The sequence below is a fragment of the Dysidea avara genome, chromosome 1 (genome assembly GCF_963678975.1).
Source record: "Dysidea avara chromosome 1, odDysAvar1.4, whole genome shotgun sequence".
NCBI classification, from domain to species: Eukaryota; Metazoa; Porifera; class Demospongiae; order Dictyoceratida; family Dysideidae; genus Dysidea; species Dysidea avara.
In genome coordinates, this window is record NC_089272.1 from 35,342,317 (window position 1) to 35,369,851 (window position 27,535).

General features: G+C 36.8%; 1 protein-coding gene and 1 long non-coding RNA gene across 3 annotated transcripts; both read right to left on the reverse strand.

Moving 5' to 3' along the window:
* Nucleotides 1-2,532: 2,532 nt before the first annotated feature.
* Nucleotides 2,533-8,260, reverse strand: LOC136263225 (uncharacterized). 2 transcript variants are annotated; one of them, XR_010704505.1, is made up of 6 exons: nt 7,991-8,260; nt 6,423-6,487; nt 4,275-4,308; nt 4,148-4,209; nt 2,780-2,838; nt 2,533-2,717 (listed from the first exon to the last, which is right to left on the reverse strand). It is a non-coding gene; the product is annotated as an uncharacterized lncRNA (long non-coding RNA). The 2 variants fall into 2 exon arrangements; XR_010704506.1 differs by having other exon boundaries at nt 4,257-4,308.
* A 1,214-nt stretch (nt 8,261-9,474) lies between these two features.
* LOC136249917 (uncharacterized) lies at nt 9,475-16,207 on the reverse strand. Its single transcript, XM_066042053.1, has 5 exons — nt 16,125-16,207; nt 16,030-16,069; nt 11,177-11,324; nt 10,989-11,061; nt 9,475-9,904 (listed from the first exon to the last, which is right to left on the reverse strand). The coding sequence occupies exons 1-5, from the start codon at nt 16,194-16,196 to the stop codon at nt 9,758-9,760; spliced, it is 480 nt and encodes a 159-aa protein (XP_065898125.1). The 5' UTR covers nt 16,197-16,207; the 3' UTR covers nt 9,475-9,757.
* Nucleotides 16,208-27,535: the final 11,328 nt, after the last annotated feature.

Consider the following 27,535-nt stretch of genomic DNA (forward strand, 5'->3'; position numbering starts at 1 on the left):
CACATCCATTTCTATGAACTTGGAAGCCCATAGCTCAGTGTTCAAGGAAGGTACAAACTTGCAATTTTCTACATCTATTAACTGACGTTGGTACTCACTACTCTTCAAAGTTCAAGGCAATGACTTTTTCCAATCTGAAGTTATGAATAGCCAAAGTTCACAAATTGGATGTGTGTGGAAGACCCCTTTTCGCAAATCCAGTCAATTTTTCTTCTTTTTTTAATGTTTAGCTGTATTATTGTACATGTACAGCATGTGTACATGATAATTGAAGGTATATAGTGGGCTGATTTTGCTGGCAATCCCATAAATCATAATGGGTAAATTTTAAATCATAATAGACTGAATGAAGCCTATTGGTTTCGTGTTAATGGATTATAATGTGAAATTTCAAATACAAATTGTGCACTTATAACTTGACATGTACAATATTTATCCACTGCAGTGATACAGAATATAGAACTAATGGGGTAATATCGGCTGGATTACTTTGTTATCAGTGAAACAGTCAATTATATTCCAATAGAACAATCACTAGCTAGCTAGCTACCATCCATTATGTCTCTTGTACACAGTATGATAAACTTAGTAATACAACTTACCATGCAATGCAATGTGTGTTTTGTACATGTGCTAGTATGCGTGTTAATTTTAATGTACCACATGAACACTGCAGCTGTTTAATAAAAAAAGTTGAGCAAGTATTGACAACATACAGTATAGATAATTATCACACAATAATCAAACATAATAAATTCAAAAATTAGATAGGAATCATAATTAGGCCACTCCAAGTCATACCTTAGTTTCTGGTCACTCCCTAGCCAACAAAAAGGATGCGGACGGACGGATGATCAGGACTATAAAATCTTACATATACACCAGTAATATAATATACTGTGATAACACACTGCATAGTATTATTATTTGCTCAATTTATCTTGATTTTATTAATCAACATTCTTATAGTCACATACTTATGCTTCTGCAAAATGCACTAGGAAAATTGTTGATGGCTAGTTAAACTGCTTTTGAGCACAACAATGTATAGCTAAGCACTATATTATAGGAATTAAAGGTCTGCTGATGTACGTATTGTATATAGCTATAACATGTTTTTACTTTCCAAGTGTAATGTCTCATTAGCTACGTATACGCTAGGAAAGTATCTAAGTGTTCAAATGACATTAAACTATTATATACGTACACACCAGAAAGTCTCCATTCAAATGTGAAGTCTTAGCCCACTATCTGTTTCCAGCCTTCTTTTCAGTGAACCTAGAGAAAAGTAACTGTCAAAGTTTGAATCATTGAGTGCTCCAGGCTATAGTGTTTTTCAGTTATCATGTGGGAAGTTAATGTTTAAACTAAGGATTGCCACTTGTCAGTGTAGGACTATACAGTTATTTGGTCATGGAAAAGTTGAAATTTGAGCTCATCGAATGTTACCAGCTTTCAAATCAGTGTACCTGTGTTCAGTGATAAGGAAGTTGAAATTTAGAAAAGTTACTAGATTAATCATTAGAGGACTACGTACATCTGAATTGTTAGGAAATTGAAGCTATCTGATGTTATAGTTAATGCTACATATTGAAGTTACTTTGGTTACTGGTACCGGAAGCATTAATAATAGGACAAAACTACAGGGTGTATAGTCAGAAACGTAACGTTTAGTAGTGCGGCATAATTATACCTAATATTAGAGTTAAGGGTAGAGTGACCGTCCTATCAGAGTATCTCAATATTTTGCAGTGCTAAAAAAATTTGTGTCCTTGGTTTTCACATGCATTTAAGTACCTGTAAATAGTCCTCATGAACTGGGATTCCAGGTTTTCCATGCAGGCGGGTGACCAGAAACTAAAGTTTGACATGAAGTGGCCTTAAGGAAACTGCAAGGCAGAAGTTAGAACCAAAAGTTAAGGTAGCACTATGTATTATATTGAGGAATTTTTTTAATTTTGTTAACTGTATTGTAGTAATATTCAAATTCATTGCAGGTATATACCATGTATACACTAGTCATGATCAAAATTTCAGATGCTCACCTGAGTCACCTTATAAGTATTAGGCTAGATGATGTAGATTATTATTCACAGAGGATTATACATTTGGCTCATGGGTGGCACAATTTCAGCAGATGGTGACCTGATCAGACAGACTTCACTGTGTGTACTATTACAATAGATTATGGATAACTAGTTTTAAACCCATTATAGAGCCAAGTAGCTGCAGTTTAACATTTTAGAATCCATGTGAGTTTTTTTAGCTGCTTCCGTGTGTATAATGAAGGAATTGAAGTTGAGACTGAAGTGTTAATGTAGACCTTATATTGTACGTAGACCTGTATGCATACATGTAGACCTTTTATTTTTAGAAACAAACCATTTGGCTGGTGACCAAAATTAATGTGAATCACGACATCCGTAGATCCAATAACATGCAATACGATTAACACCAAGTTAAATATTATAAATGATGTATAGTAGGCTAGGTAATTATATGGTTAACAGCGGCGTTGAGAATCTTGCTTAGCTTACGTGTACAACACTATACAACTTTATTGAATTTCAGATTCCTTACAACTATTTTAACATACAGTACATGAAAAAGTACTACAGTCATACAGTACAATGACAGTAACAGTACTGTATAATGAAACATTTTTCAACTTTCTTAGAACTCGGATGGTACTTGAAACTGAGTATGCTATTCTCCTCCTATACAATATACAATGACGATAAGCTAAAGTCTACATACGCAATTATTTGTATCAGCTTACCTAATAATTGCATCAATCTTTCCTTGCAAGTCTTCAGTTTGTGACATGACCATAATTAACTGTAAGGGAAAAAAAAAGCAAAATTCATAAATTTGGTAATCCCTGCCAACAATTGCTTAGCAACTGTTGCCATGACAGTTGCTAAAAACATTTCCAGTATGTACTTACCATGCATGATTATTATGAATTTTTGATACATTGCAATTGGTGTCTCAAAATACAGCTATGTGGTGAAATAAGGCTTATAACTTGTTAGCCACTTTCATTACAAACTCAGGCTAACAACTGGTAAGCCAGAGTTCTTTATGATGGTACACTCCATGCTAGCAGACTTCTTGTTCACTAGTGTATTGTACAAATCCAATTATTAATGTACGGATACCAATTTCAAGACGTCTAACTAATAATCTTATGTTTCAGACAATGCATGCAGGGACACACTCAAAAAAAAATACACATGAAAATGGCACACAATCGTTACAAAGTAATTAATTCATGTACACATGTAGGAGACTTTTCTCCAAGCCACACTTTCACAATCCTGTTAGTAGCCTTCTCTATGGCACACATGCAACTGGCATACAGTAAAATAGCACATACGCACACAATTACCCAAACACACTGTGACACTACCAAAAAGCTACCATTACAATCCCCTTAACATATGTAAGCCAATACTCCAACAGTAAAATACCACGTACTATTGGGGTACATACAGGTAAGTCACACTTCAACTACATCATTAGAGTGTGACTGAAGCTACAGTGTGCATAAGGCAAACTTTCTATACGACCCAAGATTGGCAGGCATTACAATAATAATAAACAATTAAGAAAGTTGTCAGTGCTACATAAGGTCAGTACCACATGCGTACATCAACTTGCTGCCTCAACCTCACATGATGTGACACAAAAGTTCAGAATACCATATTACTAGAAATCTAAGGTGCCCTGTAAATGTTTGACGTATGATTTAACACATTTTAAGGAATCAGTATAACAAGTGTTAAGCCTGCTAGCTACTTTCAATGAAACATGATTTTAGCATGAACATCAAAGAAATTTTTGATCACATTGAATAGTAACAAATCACTTTCAATGGTAGGTATTAATGATCACATCTAATGTACAATATAATGTAATCACCCAGGCTTATATAGTCTGTCAAATTTTGATCACTTTTCAAAAGTCTGACATACGTATAATAATAACTTTCTCGCCGAACATGATAACAAATTAACATTTCGACCACTTGTGTGGGAACTTTACAGAATTGTTATAACTTATAAAGAAAATTAAGTATTATGCATTTTTTGGGCTATAAGCCTGGTTTTGTCAGACTTGGTCACATATCCAGTCAATGGCTCACCAACTGAACAAACTCTTTGGGATTCTTGACCGAGACAACCTCTTGTCACTTTACTTGGACAACTGTATACATAGAAGTAAAGGCATCCAAACACCATGATTTAACACACCTTGACATGTTTGTTTACCTGGAGTAGTCATCGTACGCAGGGGACTGCACTACTAAATAAAGATGTACATACTTATTTGAATGAGTATTCAACAGTTACTATAGCAACACCCACACTGATAATTTGGTGAAATTGATGGTATTATATGCAACACTACATGGTAGTTACCTTGCCAGTAACAACTACTGTACCATAGTACACATATAAACTTCACAGCCACATCATTTACCCTTCACTACTCACATTGTCACATACTAACACACATAAACAGACTACACTAAAACATGCAGGCAAAACCAAAAATAATTTGGGTTGCTGTATGTGTGGTCACACCTACTGGCCCAGGTACCAGCACTGGGATTAGAGCTGAGCGATAGTGGCAATCAATCGATTATCGTGATAGCTATTAACAATCGTGATCTTGATAGTATACTATCGTGCTATCATGATTACTTATTCATATCAGTGCTTAGTCAAAAATATGGATAACAAAAGCAAACATAATAGTGTTGAAGTTCAGAAAACTGTATAAGACTGGTAGCTTGAATGTGGACAACAAAGATAACAATTGTAATACTGACACATAACATTTATTAGTGGAGTGTTAGAAAAGCAGATAAGTGGTGTGTACATAATTGGAGTATTCATGTGCTGTATACGTGAAGTTGAGTGTCTTTAATAACTGCTAATAACTATCGTGATACTACCGTTACCGTGATATAAAAGTTACTATCAATCGTGATAGTGATAGTTGTACTATTGCTCAGCTCTAACTGGGATACCCCTGTGCACTACTCAGGTGCTACAGTATAAGCATTCATGTACACGATAGGGCCCCCACAGGAGTGCTTTACAAACAAATGTGTGGGTACACAAAGTTTCACTATTATACGAGACATGCAAAGTTTCTTTCTCAAGAAAACAACAACAGTGACTACAACCAAGCACCAGGAGGATTTGTCTGCACTGACTCATAGTGCCTGAGTAGTGTACAAGTGTCCCAGTGCTGGACAACTGGATAGGTATGACTGTGCTAGCACAGTAGGCGAAGGATTTTTGTGTGTGTCTGTGTCTGTGTGTGCTCACCAACCTGGTAATTGCTATAGCTTCAATTCTCAGTGAGGCAGGACAAGTAAGTAACCCACAGGAGATACATACACACACACATGTACACACATACATGTTCACACACACACACACATACACGTGTACACACATACACATACACGTGTACACACACACACACACACACGTGTAAACACACACACACACACACACACTACACACACACACACACACGTGTAAACACACACACACACACACACACGTGTAAACACACACACACACACGTGTAAACACACACACACACACACACACACACACACACACACACACACACACACGCACACACACGTGTAAACACACACACACACACACTACACACACACACACACACACACACACACACACACACACACACACACACACACACACACACACACACACACACACACACACACACACACACACACATACACACACCCACACAGAGTACAAATATATACATGTATACTTGACATAAACAATGGGAGTTTAGAGGGACTAAGTTGCCAAAACTTTTTTTGCCTATTAGCTACAATATGTTCAATAATGATTATACGAAATTAGTCAAACTTTATTTGCTAAACTTGTGTGCATGTAAGTTCTGGGTAATTCTTGGTGGGTTGGAAGAGCTTATTCACGCTTAAAGCAAGTAAGGTTCCTTTGTCTCTGCCCACCGGAATACTGGGGATGCACTGCTCAGATGCCAGCATCAAGGGTAGGACTGGTAATAAGTAGGACGCTATGTATAACATGTCATATAGGTGAAGACACGCATGGGTATTAACCCATTAAGTTAGTGACATAACAGTTGGAATTTACTGCTGCAGTTAATGCCAGGTCCCACTAATACAGCTGGGTAGATATGCACAATAATTTTTTTGTTCAAACAAGCAAGAAATTGGGTACAAGCACATAACGTTACATTATTTGCCAAAGTGCCTACACAAGGCGTTGGTGAACAATTGTGAAGATTCAGTGAAAAAGGGATGTCCAGCTGTTAAGTGATCATATGACAATATACGGCCACATAAACACACACTAAATAATTATATGCACTTTTACCTTTCACATGATCCATTGATCCATGATCCACCGGTCCATGATCTGCTAATACAGCACTTCTTTTCCTACAGATGTAGGTGTAACAAACACAGATTAGATTAGCAGCTTTGAAGTGTGCAGCCGGATGCACAATATGGATATAAAGTACACACTTCCGTTTGACCTCACCAATACAAAGTACAGCAATAAAATGTGTGTGTGTGTGTGTGTGTGTGTGTGTGTGTGTGTGTGTGTGTGTGTGTGTGTGTGCATTGCATGCGTGTGTGTGTGTGTTTGATACATATATCATTACATATATGTACACAAAATGGCCATGGAAGAGGTTACAAAAAAAATTAAGATTCTATAGCTATGTAGCAGACTGCAGTAACCTGCATTGCAAAACTGTTGAAAACATTTCTGTGCGGAAAACACACATACACAGACTTTCAAGAGAGCACAACAAGATAGTACAACTGTTACTATAGTACAGCACACATGTAAGCCATCAATCTGTGCAAAAACAAGTCCATGCTTTCTGCTATGGAATACCAATTCTAGACACATAAGTAGTCATGGATACTAAACATATAAGGAAGCAAAGGGTACATATCACTTGCCACTAATGTTAAACACTATAAAAACCGCCCCAAGTGTAATATAAAAGGTATGGTCAAGCATACCTCACAAACATTTTTCTGCTTCTTTTGAGGTTCTGAGGCTGCAATTTTTCCATATGCTACTGTGTGATTGACTTGGGATCAGTCTAGTGTAAGCCTTTTAATTTTACAGATAACTCAAACATCCCTCTTTAAAGGTAGGGACGTAGTGGGGTTTCAACAAGCTTCTTTGTCCCAGCACTGGGAAATTTTAGTGATGCACCAATTAATTGGTAAATAATCAGAAATCAGTTTATCACCCAAATTTCAGCAATATCAGTAACAGTAATTATTAGCAGATTACTTAGTTGATTAACTTTACTGCCATTGTTTTCATCAAAAATAAAATAACAAAAATGTGTGAAATTTTGGCAAACATCGGATCGGTATCGGCCATTGATTTTAATATCGGCTAATGGGATAAATTCTATTGGCACATCACTAGGAAATTTGACACTAGAGTTTGTTAAATCCCCTGCCCCACCCTACTCCAAGGTGGGGAGGTGGACACTGATAGGTGCATAACACATGACAGGTACATTGCTCTCAACAATGAAAAAAAAAAGGCTACACTTCAAGTATCAACTAGCTATAAGCCATACCCTATTTATCTGCTAATGTGGAAGCCAACCTCAGTGATAGCAGATATACCTGTGCCACTACTAGCTGCAGACTGATGAAGCAACTCTTGTCTGTACCCAAAGTTCAGAAGTTACAACCATAGATTCATGTTCCAACACAATACAAGCGGGGAAATGGGAGTGCTTCTTAATTTTCATCAGTCTAGTAAATGATCTAGCCACCATAGACCAGCTCACTGAAAGGCATAAACTTGTATGGGTAGGATGGAGGCTAGGAGCTATACCCATGAAAGCTGGACCGTACGTACCAAGGTACGTACCCCTCATTCCCTTTATAGTGAGAATTCACCTTCACTCAGCTTCTGGTCTGGTTCAGCAACTGAACAATCATTGTCATAGTCACCCTGACTCACTTCTCCACAATCACTACCACGTACTGTTCACCCGGTCATCACGAAAACATTTGAACTGATCAGTGTCCGCTAGAGAATCCTGATCTACAACAGTACAAGCGCCCAGATAGTATCCGTATATCCTCTACCAGACACTTCGACCATATAGTTCAAAATAAGGCCTTGTGCACTATTGAACTATATGGTCAAAATAAGTACGAGAATAAGTTGGCACGCACGCACGCACGCACGCACGCACGCACGCACGCACGCACGCACGCACGCACGCACGCACGCACGCACGCACGCACGCACGCACGCACGCACGCACGCACGCACGCACGCACGCACGCACGCACGCACGCACGCACGCACGCACACACACACACTACGTACTTTAAGTAATCATCATGATATATTCAGGACTAGCTCTCTACATTTCAGTGACCAATTGAGAACATCAGTGTGATCATAGAATAATCCACTTAGGATTGTGATGGATTTAAATGCAAAAAACCATTTTCACAAATTTTAAACCAAAACTATATTAACAGTTTTTAGTATTTTATTGGATAGTGACAACATTCAGCTACAAGCTGAAAAAAAATTGGAACAGAAAAGAATATTCTGTGATGAGAATAAGATTATTAGTTTCGAATAGGAATACAAATAACACAATGTCATGTATTGAGATAATCTTGTGTAAACAAGAGCCTTTTTATGGAATTTATTATATTTCTAACTTTTGCTAAGAGACTAAAAACGGGCAGTTTAGACAAAGTACTTTCCATCCAGCTACAAAAAAAACAACATTTCAACTAGATGAAAATGTATGGGAAAATATATGCTGGGAGATTAAGGTTTAGTGAATGCTTATAAAGAGCAGTAGTTCTGCAAGATCAGAAAGCCACATTCACTGAGCACCAATGTATACGTACGTAGTGTGGCAGAGGCCAACAATTTTCATCCAGTTTGTTTAACTAATTTATTGTGATATGTGATACAGTGTTGAAGTTGTGTGGAATATGCAAATTATCTCTCCAAAAAATGCTTTCATCCTAACCAGCATGCTTGTTGTACTCTTAGCAGCTACAGGATGCTTTATTATTATACAATCAGACTCTCCTGACAAAATATTCTCTTCATCTTCAACAGTTTTTCAAATAATTGACAGTGTCTCACATGCCAGAGCTTTTAAAAAGTCTCCTAACAATTAGATGTCAATGTGCAAAAATTAAGTGATTTGTCATCTTAGGTACATGTGTCCCGTGTAGTCTCAGGGCTCTGTACTTGAGCCCAGTATTATTTTCGTTGTGCATTGACAAAATATATTTTAAAAGCTTGTGAGCTTCTGGTCCTAGTCAATAGTGCCTTATGTCATCCAAGATTAAATGTGCATGGTGCGAAATTAGCTTTTAATGCATTAATCAATTATTATCACCACATGACTATAAATGGAATAAACCATGTTATTTACATTGAACATGTTATATAATCGGATAACTTTTAAGGAGTACGTAAATGTTTCCAGTTACACTGTTAATAACATGCTAACTACCAGATAAGTACATAAATTATGTATTTTGTACATGACTTTTGTCATTCATAGGGAGATCCCAGCAATCACAACTAAACTGTTGTGCATGTTTTAATGGGAATACTGTAGGAACACTTATAATAATATTAATACATGACTAATATCAGTACAGTTTCCATGCACTAGATTAGCTGATGGTGATACATTCTCCTTGTGAACAGACAGCCCTTGCTTCACCAGGATTACTACATGGTGTCCCATCTAGTGCTGGTTGAGTGTACACACATCTGCCATTATCACTTTGAGATGTGCACAACAGAGTTGAGCAGACATTCTGAAAGAAACATAACCATTTACACATTTATTACAGTACAAAAGAAAAGAAGAATAATAACCTAACGTTTGGAGTTCAATATTTACAAGAATTATAGCCACAAATGTAGGGTCACCCCTACCCTCCAGAAAATTTTTGTAATGTACGTAGCTCATTGTACATAGCTAGGCACTTTAGACACAATTCAAACATTTTGATGAAGTTTATACCTGCATATTTATATCCAAATCTGTCCCTACCAAATTGCTACCCATACAAGCATAGCACAAGGGAACATGGGAAACTAGGTGGGTTACAGGTCCTCTACATTTAAACATTGAGATACTCCAATAGAACAGTCATATACTGTAATAAACAGTCAGGATTAGTATGTTGAATATTACAAACACTGTTTATCAGTTTAAATAACTAAAATACCTATTACTCTGGAGTTGCTGACTCTATCACCCTAGTTAGAAATTCTCTGGAGATGAAAGATCATGCACACCACACATCAGCAGTGTCTATATTACATATATTCTATCATGCTTGTGCTTTAGTATAGCCTAGACTTTAATGCTATTAGTTTTTTTGTCTAGTTCAGCAGAATTCAAACTTTCAATAAACATTTACAACTTTTGGTAAAAATTCCACCAAATTCAATCACGGAAAGAAAATCTCTTTGTAGAGCTATTATAGCCTAACTGTATAGACCTTATACTACTAATTCTGTTAGAGCTCAGTAGCATTCATACTACCAGTGTTGAGTTTTCAATACACACATTTACAAATTTGCAACTAAGTTCAATCTCGTAACGTAAAATTTCTTTTGGGGAGTATAGCTTAGGCCTTATGCTATCTAATTTCTCTTTACTAGCTTAGTATACTGAACTAGCTGCAAATTTCAGTCAAAATTGCCACCAAATTTAGTTTCAGAATGCTTTTTAAAACTTTACTGGGGGTATGCCTTCCAGACCCCATAGAAAGTTCATACTTCGCATTTTGCACAGTGTTGTGTGCCTTGCACACTGTATGGTATCTTTTACCAGAGTGTCCTTCTCATTAGCAAAACCCGACATCTGCCCCTGAAGTATGTACAATGTACCTGTTGTGGACAATGTGTTGATAATTCTTGACGTAATGCAATCTGGCATTGCTCATCAAGATCCTCATATGTTCTAATGATGGTAAGACACAAAGTACAATAAAACTCTACATTAATTTGAGTCAAGCAATATTATGCATATGCATGCATTTAATAGCATAATATTCTTCACACGTGCAATAACATACGGTGATTGTGTAGTTACGGTTATGCTTGTTACATAGGTATTATAAGGAATCTGTTCTACAATCCGTTGTTCTTCATCTTCTCTCTTAATGATTGTATGAATTTTAGCTACTTGAATCTTCTGTGAATTATGTGATTCTGGAGTATCACCTACATAATTATATATAAAATTTAAGGAAAATAGCATGAGTGCAGAGATTATAGAAATAAAAAAGCAATGAAACAAGGTTGGTCATCTATATCTCAGCTATACTTAGTAGATATTTAATTCCTACTTCAATCATATACAGTACAGCCTGTTAATAATATCCACACAAAAACACCCAAGTTGTGAAAAAATGGTGCGGCCTCAAAAAGACTATGCTGAAAAAGTTGTGAAATCAAAGGTGGCAGCCTAGAAATGGCTGTGATGGTAGGTTAATAGTAAAAAAATTTAATAACAACAATAGACACAATCCAAAACTACGTAATCGTCATAGCAACAGCTTTCCGCCATTTTGAATGGGGCCAGTATCAATTATTACGATTGCGCTACATTGAAATCCGATGATGAATAAAGTTCGAACTAGGGGGTATTGTTGAACAATTGGCCGTGGAAGTCTTCAAGGTTGTAAATCGGTTAGGGGCAGGTGGTTATCAGGGTTGAACAAGGCGCGAAGCATCGACAGCCCAAATTGCCTTGTTGACCCACACAGGAAGCACTGCGAAACAAATAGATATTATTTTAGTATCCATTACTGCGGTAAATTATTAGTGATAGTAACCGTAGTAGCGGCTGACCATCCAGGTGCTCCTTGTACAGGTAAACAAGGGAATTAGTGTCGTCAACGCTTCGCGCCTTGTTCAACACCTGATAATCACCTGCCTTTAGCCAGTACAAAGAATTTACAGCATTAAAAGCTTCTATGGACTATTGTTTGACAATACCACCAGGGGCGGATCCAGGAGCTGGCTAGGGGAGGGGCACAAGTTGTAGGTGGTTGCATGTTTGGGGAGAGCCATATTCTCTATAGCTCAGTGCTGCTTTTTTGAAGCAGCAAATAATCACCTCTTAGTGGTGTCTCACTGTTAATTTTTGCCATTTTGGCCTTTTCAGATGGTTGTGAAGTCTTAAACTGTTTAAAAGGCTCTAAATGTCTTAAATAACAGCAACACGATAATTATTTTTAGAGGCGCTTAGTACGCACGAAGGTGCTGAGTGACTATTTTACAATTAGTTTGACTTCAGTTTGCTTTGGTTTCAGGTGAATTTGTAATAAAGGCTAGTAAAATGTGCATATTTTCATGAGTTTTAAACTGATCTCGGTTGGCCTGACAAAATTTACTAGCTATTTTAATCAGAAGCATGGCTGGCTCCTCCACAAGGTGGAGAGGGGGGGGGCATTTGCCCCAAATGCCCCATCCTGGATCCGCCATTGACCACTTAGTTCGAGCTTTCTTCATCGCTAAATTTCAATGCAGTGCAGTCAGTGATTATTGAAATCGGCCCCATTCAAATGGCGTCCGAAAAGTGGGCGTGGTTTTGGATAGTGTCTATTCAAGTGAATTTTGTGCCACTTAGTCTTGGCACAAAATTCACCTGAATTGTCATTATTAAAATTTTTACCGCTAACCTACAGTACCATCACAGCCATTTATTGGCCGCCACCTTGAATTTCACATCTTTTTTCATCATAGCCTTTTTGGGGACCCCACTCTTTTTTTACAACTTGGCTGTTTTGGATTAGATTTTCCTTTTACTGGGAAAAAATTTCAGCTCGCCATTAAAATTGCAGTCCATTGCAACTAAAATTCAATGAATCTATACATCTCATCAATCTTCACATTGGTGGTTTGAACATTCTGAAAGTGATACCTCACTCACTCAGCCATGTAGCTATTATGCTTAAATTAGACTGAATAGTCATGATCAACTAGCCTTTTCCTTAGTCTGGTGCCGCCCGCCCCTTCGCAAAAAGTAAGGGTCTGGTGAAATATAGATACTGAATCATTTCTACCACCCAGATATGGCGGTAGCCAATTAATGCGTGCCAATGACGTTAACACATAAATCGCCTTGGTAACGCAATGCGTTTGTTCGAATTGAAGGGCAATCATCTGACATCACAAACAGTTAAGGTGACTTCTTACATAACTGAACTGTAGCTGAAACTCTCATTGTTTGTAGCTAAACTCTTTTCAGAGTGATTTATTTCTAACTGAACTCTCCACAGGATGATTTGTTTCTACTGTAACAGGTAGCTGAACTCTCTACAGGTGATTTGTTTGCAGCTCAACTCTCTACATGGTTTTTTTTTGTAGCTGAAATCTCTACAAGGTGACTTGTTCAAGCTGAACTCTCTACAGCGTGGCTGAATTCTCTACATGGTGATTTGTTTGCAACTGAACTCTCAGATTTGTTTCTAGCTGATCTCTCTATAGTGTAACTTGATTGTAGCTGAACTCTCTACAAGATGGTGACTTTGTAGCTGATCTCTCTACAGGGTGACTTGTTTCTAGCTGATCTCTCTACGGGGTGACTTGTTTCTAGCTGATCTCTGGATGACTTGTTTCTAATTGATCTCTCTACACAGTGACTTGTTTCTAGCTGAACTCTCTATAGGGTTATCTGTTTGTAATTGAACTCTCTACAGGATGGTTTCTTTGTGGCTGCTCTCTCTACGGGGTGACTTGTTTCTAGCTGATCTCTCTACAGGGTGAACTTGTTTCTGGCTGAACTCTCTACAGATGATTTGTTTGCAGCTGAACTCTCTACATGGTGGTTTCTTTGTGGTTGAACTCTCTACAAGGTAATTTCTTCTAGCTGATCTTTCTACAGGGTGATTTGTTTTCAGCTGAACTCTTTATATGATGGTTTCTTTGTATGTACAAGGTAATTTCTTCTAGTTAGTCTCTATAGGGTGACTTGTTTGTAGCTGAACTATCTGCAGGGTGGTTTGTTTGTAGTTGAACTCTCTACAAGGTGATCCTTCTAGCTGATCTCTCTACAGGATGACTTTTTATAGCTGAACTCTCTACAGGGTGATCTGTTCATAGCTGCACTCTATACAGGGTGATATGTTTGCAGCTGAACTCTCTACATGGTGGTTTCTTTGTAACTAAACTCTCTATGAGGTGATGTCTTGTAGCTAATCTCTCTACTGCATGACTAATTGTTTCTAGCTGATTTCTCTATAGAGTTATAACTTTCTCTATAGAGTTATAACATGTTTGTATAGCTGAACTCTTTACAGAGTGGTTTTTTTGATTGGTTGCTGAACTCTCCAGCTACACAGTGACTTGTTTGTGCTACAGAGTGACTTGTTTGTAGCTGAACTCTCTACAGAGTGACTTACTTGTAGCTGAACATTGCGTAAAGTAACTTGTTTGTAGCTGATCTAGATGAACTCTCTACTGGGTAGCTTTTTTTTGTAGCTGAACCCTTTGCGCAGTGACTTGTTTGTAGCTGAATTCTCTACAGAGTGACTTGTTGTAGCTGAACTCTCTGCAAGGTGACTTGTTTATAGCTGAATTCTCTTCAGTGTGACTTATAATGTTCTGAATCTCTACAGCAACATATTTGTAGCTGAACTCTCTACAGGGTGACTTGCTTGTAGTTGAATTGTCTATAAGATTAACTGTTTGTAGCTGAACTCCCTACAGAATAACTTGCAATGTCATATAATTCTATAATGGAATAAATTATAAACGTAGCTGAATGCTCTATTAGGGTGACTGTTCTATTAGAGTATCTCGATCTCGCATATGCTACACGTAGTTGGCTTTCGAATCATAACTCAGTGGTTTGTAATCCGATCCTTCTGTACTACAGCAAGGACTTTCTATGATAATTATTCCAGCTACACACCGATTTTCAGCTCACTGCTCTAAGCGGTTTGCCTGGTTAGCGTGAAAACTAATAGTTTTTTATTCATAAAAATCGATCGCGTAATTGTGACACAGGTTGGGTTTTGTGTTATATATCGATGGCCTTTAACTGGATTCCTTTCAAACCACAAAAAGGCACTCCTACGATAGTTACTCCATCTACATAGCAATTTTCAGCTCATTCCTTCAAGCGGTTTACCCTGTGGGCGTGACAGACCTTCGACCTTATTTTACGCAAATAATCGATCATAACTCCGTGAATGTTCATCGGATTCCTACCAAACTTGGTACTGAGATTCGCCTTAATGAAATGAGCCCTTTAAGTGTGCCACGAATTCGTGTTTTATGGCGGATTATGTAAAGTGTGCGAAAAGAAGAAGAAAAAACGAAGAAAAAAACTCCAACTTTGGCCGCTCGTATCTCGGAAATGGCTGGAGCGAATTTCTTCAAATTTGGAATGTGGACTCCCCTACCTAGCCGGCACATCTGTAGCAACTTTGGTTTCAATCGGATAAGGAATCACGGAGCTACAAAGGTGTGACAATCGCGTTTACTTTCTTCCTGTAAATATACTCACAGTGTGGCGCGCCGGCTTCTTGGGCCGCACGACACACTACCCTGTGTCTTGATTTTAAAGGTTTAATAAGTGCTGAAAAGTTCATGGTCAAGCAGTAATGGAATACAAAATTATGACATATTAAAGTAGTATGTGGCTACATGCCCTATTTTGCAGGTCCGGTCACAAATATTGCAACAACATTGTGGAAATTTAATAATCTACACGCTTTACTACTATGTAATATATGCTGTGTTCATATACAGTCAAGAAGCAAGAGTGAAATAACAATGGTAACACTTTTAACCCAAGTTTATGCCACAATGTTTCGATATACTGTACATATCAGGTATACCATTTAATGCATTTTACACAGCATTATTTACATTTAATATACTTGAATTATGTAGCTATGTGGGATATTTATCTCACCTTTCATGCTGTCAATGATCTTGTGCAGAATTGGTGCTCTCTGAAAGTAGTGATATAATACACTGGTAGATCTTATAGAACTAACATTTACATACCTGTTTGGCAGGAGCTGAGTAAACCACATTTCCTGTAAGCAGACAGAACAAGAGTAACACTATGATCATCATTATAATCTGTATTCTTTACGTCATTGCTATCATATAGGAGTTAGGCTGCTTAAATAGTCATAAAAATGTATTGGAATATACGTAAGTATTCTTCTAGGAAAGGAAATGTAATATTATACACTGATGACCTAATTTGACCACCCACATAGTAGCATACTAGCAGGTTACCATAATGACAGTTGTATCTGCACACTATAGAGTTGCATGCATACACGAGTATGTACAGTTTTATACAATACATAACACCCTATACATACATATATGTAAATAACATGGCTATAATATGGTAGACATAGATACCTAACTGAATACTTTGGAAGTTTTTCAGTTTCATGCTTTCTGTGTAATACAGAATGAGATTCCCCTCCATAGAGAAGATGATGACTAGGAAGATCAGACGCAAAAGGTAAGGGCAAGGTGCATTGGGTAAACACTCCTAGGAACCCCAAAAAGGCACGGCTACTCATGAGTTAGCTGTTGTGGTGTGAAATGGTGGTCACACGATGCATAGTTTAGCCTCTAGCCTTGTGACTGTAGTCAGACTTGTAAGAACCTGAAATAATTTTTAAAATTTAGTATTCATGCTTTTGTAATAGATAGCTTGATTTTCTTGCTTTATTGCTAGATTTGATGTTTGACAAACCAATATTCCTCTGTTAAAGGTAAGACCAATTAAAGGACCACATAACACATATTGAACCAAACCTGGAAAAAAGACATGTAGATATAAACTACACACAATAGGTCATCAGTACCTTACCAATGGAATGGAATATTTCCATTCTGTAACATTGCATTATAAAGCCAATTAAATATGAATAATAGCTGAAAATTGCAGATGAATATAGCATAATGACATAGACAGTTATGATCCATGAAACTTCAGAAAAGCAGACAAATGTCCTAGTTCCGTACACATATTATATACATAATAATATTATGCCATATAGTTATATCAGCATCTTAGTTATTGACACTATCCAAGGCAAAGCCAAGGATGAGTGTTAAGTAACTAACTAAAGATAGTCTACAACTGCTGTGATATAACTGGAGTGAAGGCTTGCAGGTACTTTGATGTGTATGACACTTTAAATAAGTTATTAAAATTGTCTTGTAACAACTACCGGCAATCCAGTATACACAAAAAGTATTTATTGCAAACAGAAATTGCAATAAGCACCTGATGTTCTATGTTGGTACTTAAAATACAGTGTCAGTACAGCATAACTTGTTTATACAAGCTATGAAGATATGAAGCAGCTTTTAATATGGGATATAAATTATATTGATTAATAAAGTTCAAAAAAATGGTCAAATTAATTTCTGTGTTTTACACTTGTGATTATTACAATTCATATTATACATCAGAAAATGTGACCGGGCCTGCGAAAACAGGGCATGTGGGCACAAACTACATCCCGTCACTCTACTGGTTGTACCTCAGTGCTGGAAAAGAATATTTGCATTCTGTAACTTGCATCATAAAGCCTATCAAATGCTTCCAAAGCACAAAAAATTGCATTGTCATAGCACAATGTTACAAAAAGTTATGAGTGATCAAAGTTTGCAAAAGTAGGCAAAAATTATGTGCCCACATGCCCTATTTTCATAGGCCCAGTCACAAATGTTATGTAAATCTACGTACACTAGAGATCTGAGAGTTAGAAAACTCTAAAGCAGTTGCCAGTGTTGTTACCCCATGCATAATATTATTCTTATAGAAATTCTTCTGACAAGGGAGGAAAACTTATGCTGCTATTAATTTAATAAGATTCCTTGGAAAAAGCATTATCTCATCAAGAGGCCGTCTATGACTATGTAAATATAATTATGTCGTGATACAGTAGAAGTGAGATATACTACATAAGTATCAGATGTCACACTTTGCACATGCAGCCATAAATGTTATCCCTCTTTCCTTGTAATCTATATAAGGTACAATGTACTTTATGGCTTCACTATGGAGTTGAAATTTGATTATTACAATTAATTTACACTGCTTATCTAATCATGAAGTTCTCAGATTACAGTAGCTAACTACAACTTTGATGTTACACACTTGTGTACAGTAACTACCTATGCACATACATCACTAAAAAATCAAGTGATATACCTATATGCATCATTATGTCACTTGATATTGCCGATTTTCTACAGAAATATGAATTACGTTGGAAGAGTGTAAATCACATGACAGCTAACACAGATATCCTTAAGCTAGCTCAGTGATTGTAAAAACTAAAAACGCATGCTGCAAACTTCTCAGTGACTGAATTACTCACAAACACATAATAATTAGAATTTATGATCTAATTATGACAGATCAAATCATATCTTGTAAAACCACCTAAAGGTGCTAAGTTATCATTGTTCTAAATATCACAGCATAATTCATACACAAATACTAATTGTATTTATTCTGTCTATGTTTACTGTTTAGGTGTTGGAATTAATAGTCCAAAATTTCTACCTTGGCTCAAACAAAACAGACCACAGCCCCCAATATAGTCAATAGCATTAGAGTCATTATAGATTTGAGGTTTGTTTTGTCTCGTTATAGGGAGTTTTTTAAAATAGTTGTTCCAATACTGAATAAAGACGGGGTTAGAATAGGTACTATTGCAACACTATTTTTGCTGTGAAAATATTATGGTAAAATTGAGAGATAAGAAACTGGCATAATAGACTGGCTGATTTATTTTGCTCAAAAGTCATAGTGGCTAATCCTATATATATATACATTACAAAGCCTATTTAATCCAAGATGTACTCATGTTTGTGCTAGCTTAATAGCCAGTTATATATAATGTGAGGTGACACTTGTTAGTGCAACAGTAGTAACACTGTAGGTGTGCATACAACCCAACAATGAAGGCCTGGTTATCTCAATGACTTTAACAGTCATTAGGCATGAGGCTATATGCTCTAAAAAATTGAGCATTATTCCTTTGAGCAGTGCTCCAAAAAATTAACTATAATATATATATTATGCTTAAAGAAATGTCCATTGTCCCAAACCTTCCATGGCCAACAATGTTAGTTTTATTGAATCTTAATGGAATTGTACAATCTGATAATTTTCCTACCATTAAACCTTTATAATCACCTCATAATGCTATTGTATAATTTATGATTCCCACACATACTTTTTATGCCCAAAAATTATGCTGACATTATCACCGCATCCCTAGCAGTCATCCTGTGGAAATTCCTATGGAAGCATGTTCAAACATTCCACTTCTCCAGATTCCTTAAGAGAAATGTGTGTTTTGTCTACAAGGTTTGAAATAATAGTTTTATTTTGGTAGTAACATAGCGATTTTTAGTTACATATTTACTTGCACCGCTGACATTACCTTGTAGCAAAATTTTTAAAAGACAATTTTTTTACAAACATCTGCAATTTTTCCTCATTTTAAACTGAAAAAGTACAGTATAATCATTATTCATATGTTCATAGAAATTCCTTTTGTGCACACAGACAACTGAATATACGAATACACCTACAATACAATGTGTATACAGTAATTGTGTATCTAATAAACACAAAATTATATTATGCATGTACATAATCAAAGCATCAATGTCCAGTAAGTAGTACAGATACAACATGCATTGTAAAACTACTATTGTAGTGAAAAAAGTGCACTAGTTCAATATATATTAGTACAGTTGACTATCTGGGATGCATTCTTTATCAGCAAATGAAGCTTTGTCATCATCTGTTACAAATGAGTCTCCAACTATAGTAGACCATATTATACAATGTAATTGTACTATACAGTATATATATATACGATATTTACTTGGTCAGATGTTGCAGCTAATATTAGTCTAGTGTAAAAAAATCAAGGGCAGTGATTATAGCATAGGCAGCATTTATGCTTTATCTTTAAGGGCACAATGTGGCCACTATTCAAATGCAGTGAATATTATAGGTGCGAAGTTTAGCCAAGGAAATATGATACATGTAAAAGGTTATGATCCCAAACAGTTGTATGTAAATTAGGTGTATAAACACATACCAGTAAAAGAATTATAACCTTCAAAGGGAGATATGAAATACTTATGGTTAGGAGGTACGTAGTCCAGTACTATTAGTTCCAACACCTGTAAGTAAATGATGTACACATAGCTATGCATAAATGTGACTGGGCTTGCAAAAATAGGTCATATGGAGATTAAAATTATTTGTATACAGTAATGTTTTCATAATTTTGTAATTTATAACATTTTACATATGTCGAGGCCTTGCAATAGTCACATTCTTTATTATTAGACTCTTGATTGGCTTCACAATTCTAGTTGCAGAACTTGCTATGTAATGGGATGTAGTTTGTTCTTGTATGCCTTGTTTTCATAGCCTCAGTCGTAAACGTTGTTACATGTAAATACAGCATACATCATGAGTAAATTTGCATTACTGTCTTACTGGTTTCCATAGTTTTGCTCTTTAATTGAAAGTTTTGATTCCTATCCAGAATAGAATCCTAAAGAAATGAAATGGTCACCATTAACTTTGGGCTGAATTGACTGGTTATCACAAATAATCAAGCAGCTTATTTGAGTTTAAAAACTTCACTTTGTATACATGTCAAACAGCCAAGCTGTGATAAAGGGTACAGCCTTTAAAAATTAAAATGCCAATGTCTATAAGTTACTGTGTGAAATCAAAGGTGCCAGTCAAATAAAGCTGCAATGATGCAGTTTTAATGACAACATTTTGTATGTAATAGCGTGGTATTGTGATTGCATAATAATGGCCAACCTTTACTGAAGTCTTTAACAATCTATTGTGCAATCTCCTTCCTCCATTGTGCAAACTTTTGGTTTATAGCTTGGGCTACCTGTAACGTGCACAAGATTCAGTTACTGTTAGTCCATGCATACATACCTACACATATGTTGTATATCAAATACATTATACTGTAATAGGAGGTATATAATCTCAAATATACAGTGTGAGATACAGATATACTCTTTGGCTAGCCAATGTTATGTTGTTAACCACAATGTGACTGCAATCTGGATCACTTAACTTGGGTTAAATCATGAATAATATTAATATTAATAATAGACACAGACAACTGCTAGCAAGCCATGCTAGCTAGCCCCAGCACTGCACATGCAGTGACTTACAGTTCGGTTTATTATAAGCTGTAGGGTATAAAGTTGATATAAAACATGTAAATTTAGTTACAGTACCAACATAAATCTCTTACCTCTTTATCTCTTATCTCTCATTTACCTCTTTATTCCTAACAGTATGGAAAAAGAATATTGCTGCTCCCTGTGTGCATACAAGAAAAAGAAATAAGTTTAAAATATGTATAGCATCAAGACACACGGTTTTTTTCTTCCTGTTTTCGCACACTTGCAAAAATTGTTATAAAACGCAAACACGTACTCCGATCGCTTTGAAATTCGGCACACAGAAAGGAAATCCAAAGGCGAATTCTAGCTTCAAATTTGGTACACATCCGATGACTGGTTCAGGAGTTATGGCCGATTATTTTCGTAAAACAAGATCGATTTGTTGTCACGCCTACAGGGTAAACCGCTTCATGGAATGAGTTGAAAATTGCTATGTAAATGGATTAACCATCGTAGGAGTGCCTTTTGGTGGTTTGAAAAGAATCGAGATAAAGACCATGGAGATATGACACAAAACCCAACCTGTGTCACAATTACGCGATCGATTTTTATGAATAAAAAAGTATTAGTTTTCACGCCTACTAGGCAAACGCTTAGAGCAATAAGCTGTAAGTCGGTGTATTACTGGAATAATCTTCATAGAAAGTCCTTGCAGTAGTACAGAAGAATCGGATGACAAACCACTGAGTTATGATTCGAAAGCCAACTCCGTGTAGCAAATGCGAGATCGAGATACTCGAACAGTCACCCTAATAGAGCATTCAGCTAATGTATTTACTCCATTATAGAATTCTATTACATTACAAGTTATTCTGTAGGGAGTTCAGCTGCAAACAGTTAATCTTATAGACAGTTCAGCAAGAAGTAAGTCACGCTGTGGAGAGTTAAGCTACAAATATATCACTGTAGAGATTCAGAACATTACAAGTCACACTGAAGAGAGTTCAGCTATAAACAAGTCAAGCACCCTGTAGAGAATTCAGCTACAATTAAGTCACTCTCTAGAGAATTCAGCTACACACAGGTCACTGTGGAGAGAGTTCAGCTACAAACAAATTACCCTGTAGAGAGATCAGCTACAAACAAATCACCTTATAGATAGTTCAGCCACAAACAAATTACCTTGTAAAGAGATCGGCTACAAACAAATCAACCTGCAGAGAGATCAGCTACACACAAATCAACTTGTAGAGAGATCAGCTAGAAACTAGACACAATGTAAGGAGTTCAGCTACAAGCAAATTACCCTGTAGAGAGTTCAGCTACAAACAAATCAACCTGTAGAGCGATCAGCTAGAAACAAATCACCCTGAAGAGAGGTCAGCTACAAAAAATCACCCTGTAGAGAGATCAACTAGAAACAAATCACCCTGAAGAGATGTCAGCTACAAAAAATCACCCTGTAGAGAGATCAGCTACAAACAAAACACTTTGCAGAGAGTTCAGCTACAAACAAATCAACCTTTAGAGCGATCAGCAACAAACAAATCAACTTGTAGAGAGATCAGCTAGAAACAAATCAACCTGCAGAGAGATCAGCTACAAACAAATCAGCTTGTAGAGAGATCAGTTACACACAAATTAGCCTGTAGAGAGATAAGCTAGAAACAAATCACACTGTAGAGAGTTCAGCTAAAACAAATCAACCTGCAGAGAGATCAGCTACACACAAATCAACTTGTAGAGAGATCAGCTACAAACAAATCACCCTGTAGAGAGATCAACTAGAAACTAGACACAATGTAAGGAGTTCAGCTACAAGTAAATCACCCTGTAGAGAGTTTAGCTAAAACAAATAAACCTGCAGAGAGATCAGCTACAAACAAATCACCTTATAGATAGTTCAGCTACAAACAAATTACCCTGTAGAGAGATTGGCTACAAATAAATCAACCTGCAGAGAGATCAGCTACACACAAATAAATCAACCTGCAGAGAGATCAGCTACACACAAATCAACTTGTAGAGATATCAGCTACAAACAAATCACCATGTAGAGAGTTCAGCTAGAAACTAGACACAATGTAAGGAGTTCAGCTACAAGTAAATCACCCTGTAGATAGTTCAGCTAAAACAAATCAACCTGCAGAGAGGTCAGCTACAAAAAATCACCCTGTAGAGAGATCAACTAGAAACAAATCACCCTGAAGAGATGTCAGCTACAAAAAATCACCCTGTAGAGAGATCAGCTACAAACAAAACACTTTGCAGAGAGTTCAGCTACAAACAAATCAACCTTTAGAGCGATCAGCAACAAACAAATCAACTTGTAGAGAGATCAGCTAGAAACAAATCAACCTGCAGAGAGATCAACTACAAACAAATCAGCTTGTAGAGAGATCAGTTACACACAAATTAACCTGTAGAGAGATAAGCTAGAAACAAATCACACTGTAGAGAGTTCAGCTAAAACAAATCAACCTGCAGAGAGATCAGCTACAAACAAATCACCTTATAGAGAGTTCAGCTACAAACAAATTACCCTGTAGAGAGATCGGCTACAAACAAATCAACCTGCAGAGAGATCAGCTACACACAAATCAACTTGTAGAGAGATCAGCTACAAACAAATCACCCTGTAGAGAGATCAACTAGAAATTAGACACAATGTAAGGAGTTCAGCTACAAGTAAATCACCCTGTAGAGAGTTTAGCTAAAACAAATAAACCTGCAGAGAGATCAGCTACAAACAAATCACCTTATAGATAGTTCAGCTACAAACAAATTACCCTGTAGAGAGATTGGCTACAAATAAATCAACCTGCAGAGGGATCAGCTACACACAAATAAATCAACCTGCAGAGAGATCAGCTACACACAAATCAACTTGTAGAGATATCAGCTACAAACAAATCACCCTGTAGAGAGATCAGCTAGAAACTAGACACAATGTAAGGAGTTCAGCTACAAGTAAATCACCCTGTAGATAGTTCAGCTAAAACAAATCAACCTGCAGAGAGATCAGCTACAAACAAATCACCTTATAGATAGTTCAGCTACAAACAAATTACCCTTTAAGAGATCGGCTACAAATAAATCAACCTGCAGAGAGATCAGCTACACACAAATCACCCTGTAGAGAGATCAGCTAGAAACTAGACACAATGTAAGGAGTTCAGCTACAAGCAAATCACCCTTTAGTGAGTTCAGCTACAAACAAATCAACCTGCAGTGAGATCACCTACAAAAACGTACCTTGTAGAGAGTTCAGTTATAAACAAATTACCCCATAGAGAGATCAGCTAGAAGAATTCACCTTGTAGAGAGTTCAACAACAAAGAAACCACCATGTAGAAAGTTCAGCTGCAAACAAATCACCCTGTAGAAAATTCAGTTACAAACAAATCGCCCAGTAGAAAGATCAGCTAGAAGAAGTTACCTTGTAGAGAGTTCAGCTGCAAAAAAACCATTTTGTAAAGAGTTCAGCTGCAAACAAATCACCTGTACAGAATTCAGCTACAAACAAATCATCTTGTAGAGAGATCAGCTAGAAGAAGTTACGTTGTAGACAGTACAACTACAAACAATTCACCCTGTACAGAGATCAGTTAGAAGCAGTTTCCTTGTAGAGAGTTCAGCTACAAACAAATCACTCTGTAGAAAGATCAGCTAGATTAATTCACCTTGTAGAGATTTCAGCTACAAAGAAACCACCATGTAGAGAGTTCAGCTGCAAACAAGTCACCCTGTAGAAAATTCAGCTACAAACAAATCACCCAGTAGAAAGATCAGCTAGAAGAAGTTACCTTGTAGAAAGTTCAGCTACAAAGAAACCATTCTGTAAAGAACTCAGCTGCAAACAAATCACCTGTACAGAATTCAGCTACAAACAAATCACCCTGTAGAGAGATCAGCTAGAAGAAGTTTCATTGTAGAAAGTTCAGCTACAAACAAATTACCCTGTAGAAAGATCAGCTAGAAGAATTCACCTTGTAGAGATTTCAGCTACAAAGAAACCACCATGTAGAGAGTTCAGCTGCAAACAAGTCACCCTGTAGAAAATTCAGCTACAAACAAATCACCCTGTAGAAAGATCAGCTAGAAATCCAAGGTGGCAGCCAAGAAATGGCTGTGATGGTAGGTTAATGGTAAAATTTTAATAACAACAATTCAAGTGAATTTGGTGCCGCTTGATCTTGCACAAAATTCACCTGAATTGTCGTTATTAAAATTTTTACCATTAATCTACCATCACAGCCATTTCTTGGCCGCCACCTTGGATTTCACATCTTTTTTCACCACAGCCTTTTTGAGGGCTGCACACTTTTTTTACAGCTTGGCTGTTTTTGATTAGATATATATTACAGTGCAAATACATACCTACAAAGAGTTCACCATAGTGAAGATCCATGTTAAAGCTACAGAGTCATTATCAATCAGAAACAACAGTCCCAATATCCAAGTTCCTCCAAGTAATGGTAGAAGTACAATAATACTTATCAGCAATATTCTGTGTACAGTCATTGGATAAACTATCATAATTTATCATTACATAAAGCATGTGGATTTATTGCCCTTAGGAATAGTTTAATAAAAATATCCAGTTTTAGTATTGTCTTAAATTTTTAATTAGTAATTTTTAATTATGTTCATCAGAATTCGATTCTTCAGGACTCTTTGGGTGAAAAATGCACATTTAACATAAATCACATGCAGGTACACCCAAGTACATTTTCGGAGCACTCTAGTGCATCTGTTAATTATTGCACACTCCATGGCGGGAGGCTATTATTTATTTAATATAATATTCAACTGTACAAGATATACATACTTGGCTGTGTCAAGTGTTGCCTTCTCAGTAGTAGTCATTGCAACATGTAACTTCCTTGCTTGATAAATCTTCACCAGTGAAATTATCATGTTGAAATTGTTTATCTGTGTACACAACAATAATGGGTTTTCAACAATATCGTACTTTCTTATTAAATTTTAAACAGTACTAAAAGACACTACTTTTAAAGAATCTATATACCAGGTATTTAAACATGACATGTTGTTTATAGACACTTTTACAATAGGTTTTACAATATAATTATACAGCTAATTAGGTGTTTAATAAAGAAGTACATTATTATGTAACCAGATTTGTGAAAGAGTACCTTTTTAAACAGATGTGTTAAATCTCCCCTTTTAATCGCAGTCAGCTAAGCTGTCATACTTTCTGGCTGTTGAGCGGTCAGTTGACCCACTGATTGTAGAACTGCGATATTCTGTTCTAGCCAACAGTCCAGATGTCTCTCCAACTGTCCTTAACTCTCTATCTGCTGCTAAAGCTTCAGTTGTCATTGTCACCCTGGAGCAAGCTTGTTCTTTATGGAAGAGATTGATGTATGGCCTCCCTGAGAAACAGCTGTCCTTTTTGCTATGTGCTAGTTGTGATACTCTCTGCCAACTCCTATGAACCTGGCGAGGTGGAAAATCATTACTAGCCCTAAATGTGCCCTTTGTCAAGCTACCCAGCCCACAACAAACCATACTGTATCTTGATTGGATGTCCTGTTGCTCTTGATCAAGGCAGGTATACCTGGAGACATGATTCAGTCCTACAGGTTCTCGTTTATGGACTCCAACAGCACTTACCTGACAGTTTTAAACTCTATGCTGACCTTCCAGGATACCTTGCTAGTGTCTGCCCTCCCAGCACTATTCCAACCAATCTTTACTCCACCCTTAGCAGACCTGACTTGGTTTTAGTTTCCAATAATTCCATCTGTTTGTTTGAACTAACTATTCCCACCAATACCCAGCAACATATTTTGGTTGCTAGAGCTAGGAAGTAATACCGCTATAATGGTTTACAATATGACCTTCAGCTTTCTGGCTTATCTGTCAATCTCATATCCATTGAGATTGGTTGTTTAGGCCAGACACAATTGCCCAAGTATATAGCCAATGCTTGTGAAATGGCAAAGAAGACCATAAGTTCCCTGTTTGAGCAGGCTGCTCGTATTGCTGTCTCCTGCTCATACAGAATTTTAATTCTAGAGCTTCCCCAGAATGGGATCTATCAGTTTGCCTAAACTGAACTTTTCTGCATGCTATAATTATTATTTTTGTATTGTAATTTAATAGGTGTAAGTCTTGCGAGGGCTCCTGTACTGTCCATCCAGTGCTTGGTACCCTTGAGTCTGGACCCCTGTACTTAGTTGTATTTTGTCTTAACAAAACAAAATGTCTCTCTCTAA

Excerpts from the sequence above, each read along its gene's own strand:
- LOC136249917 (XM_066042053.1), bottom strand. The coding sequence starts at position 16,196 with ATGATGATCATAGTGTTACTCTTGTTCTGTCTGCTTACAGGAAATGTG. Across the intron at positions 16,070-16,124 it reads ACTCAGCTCCTGCCAAACAG|AGAGCACCAATTCTGCACAA; the intron begins GTATGTAAATGT and ends CACTACTTTCAG. Across the intron at positions 11,062-11,176 it reads ACCGTAACTACACAATCACC|AACATATGAGGATCTTGATG; the intron begins GTATGTTATTGC and ends TACCATCATTAG.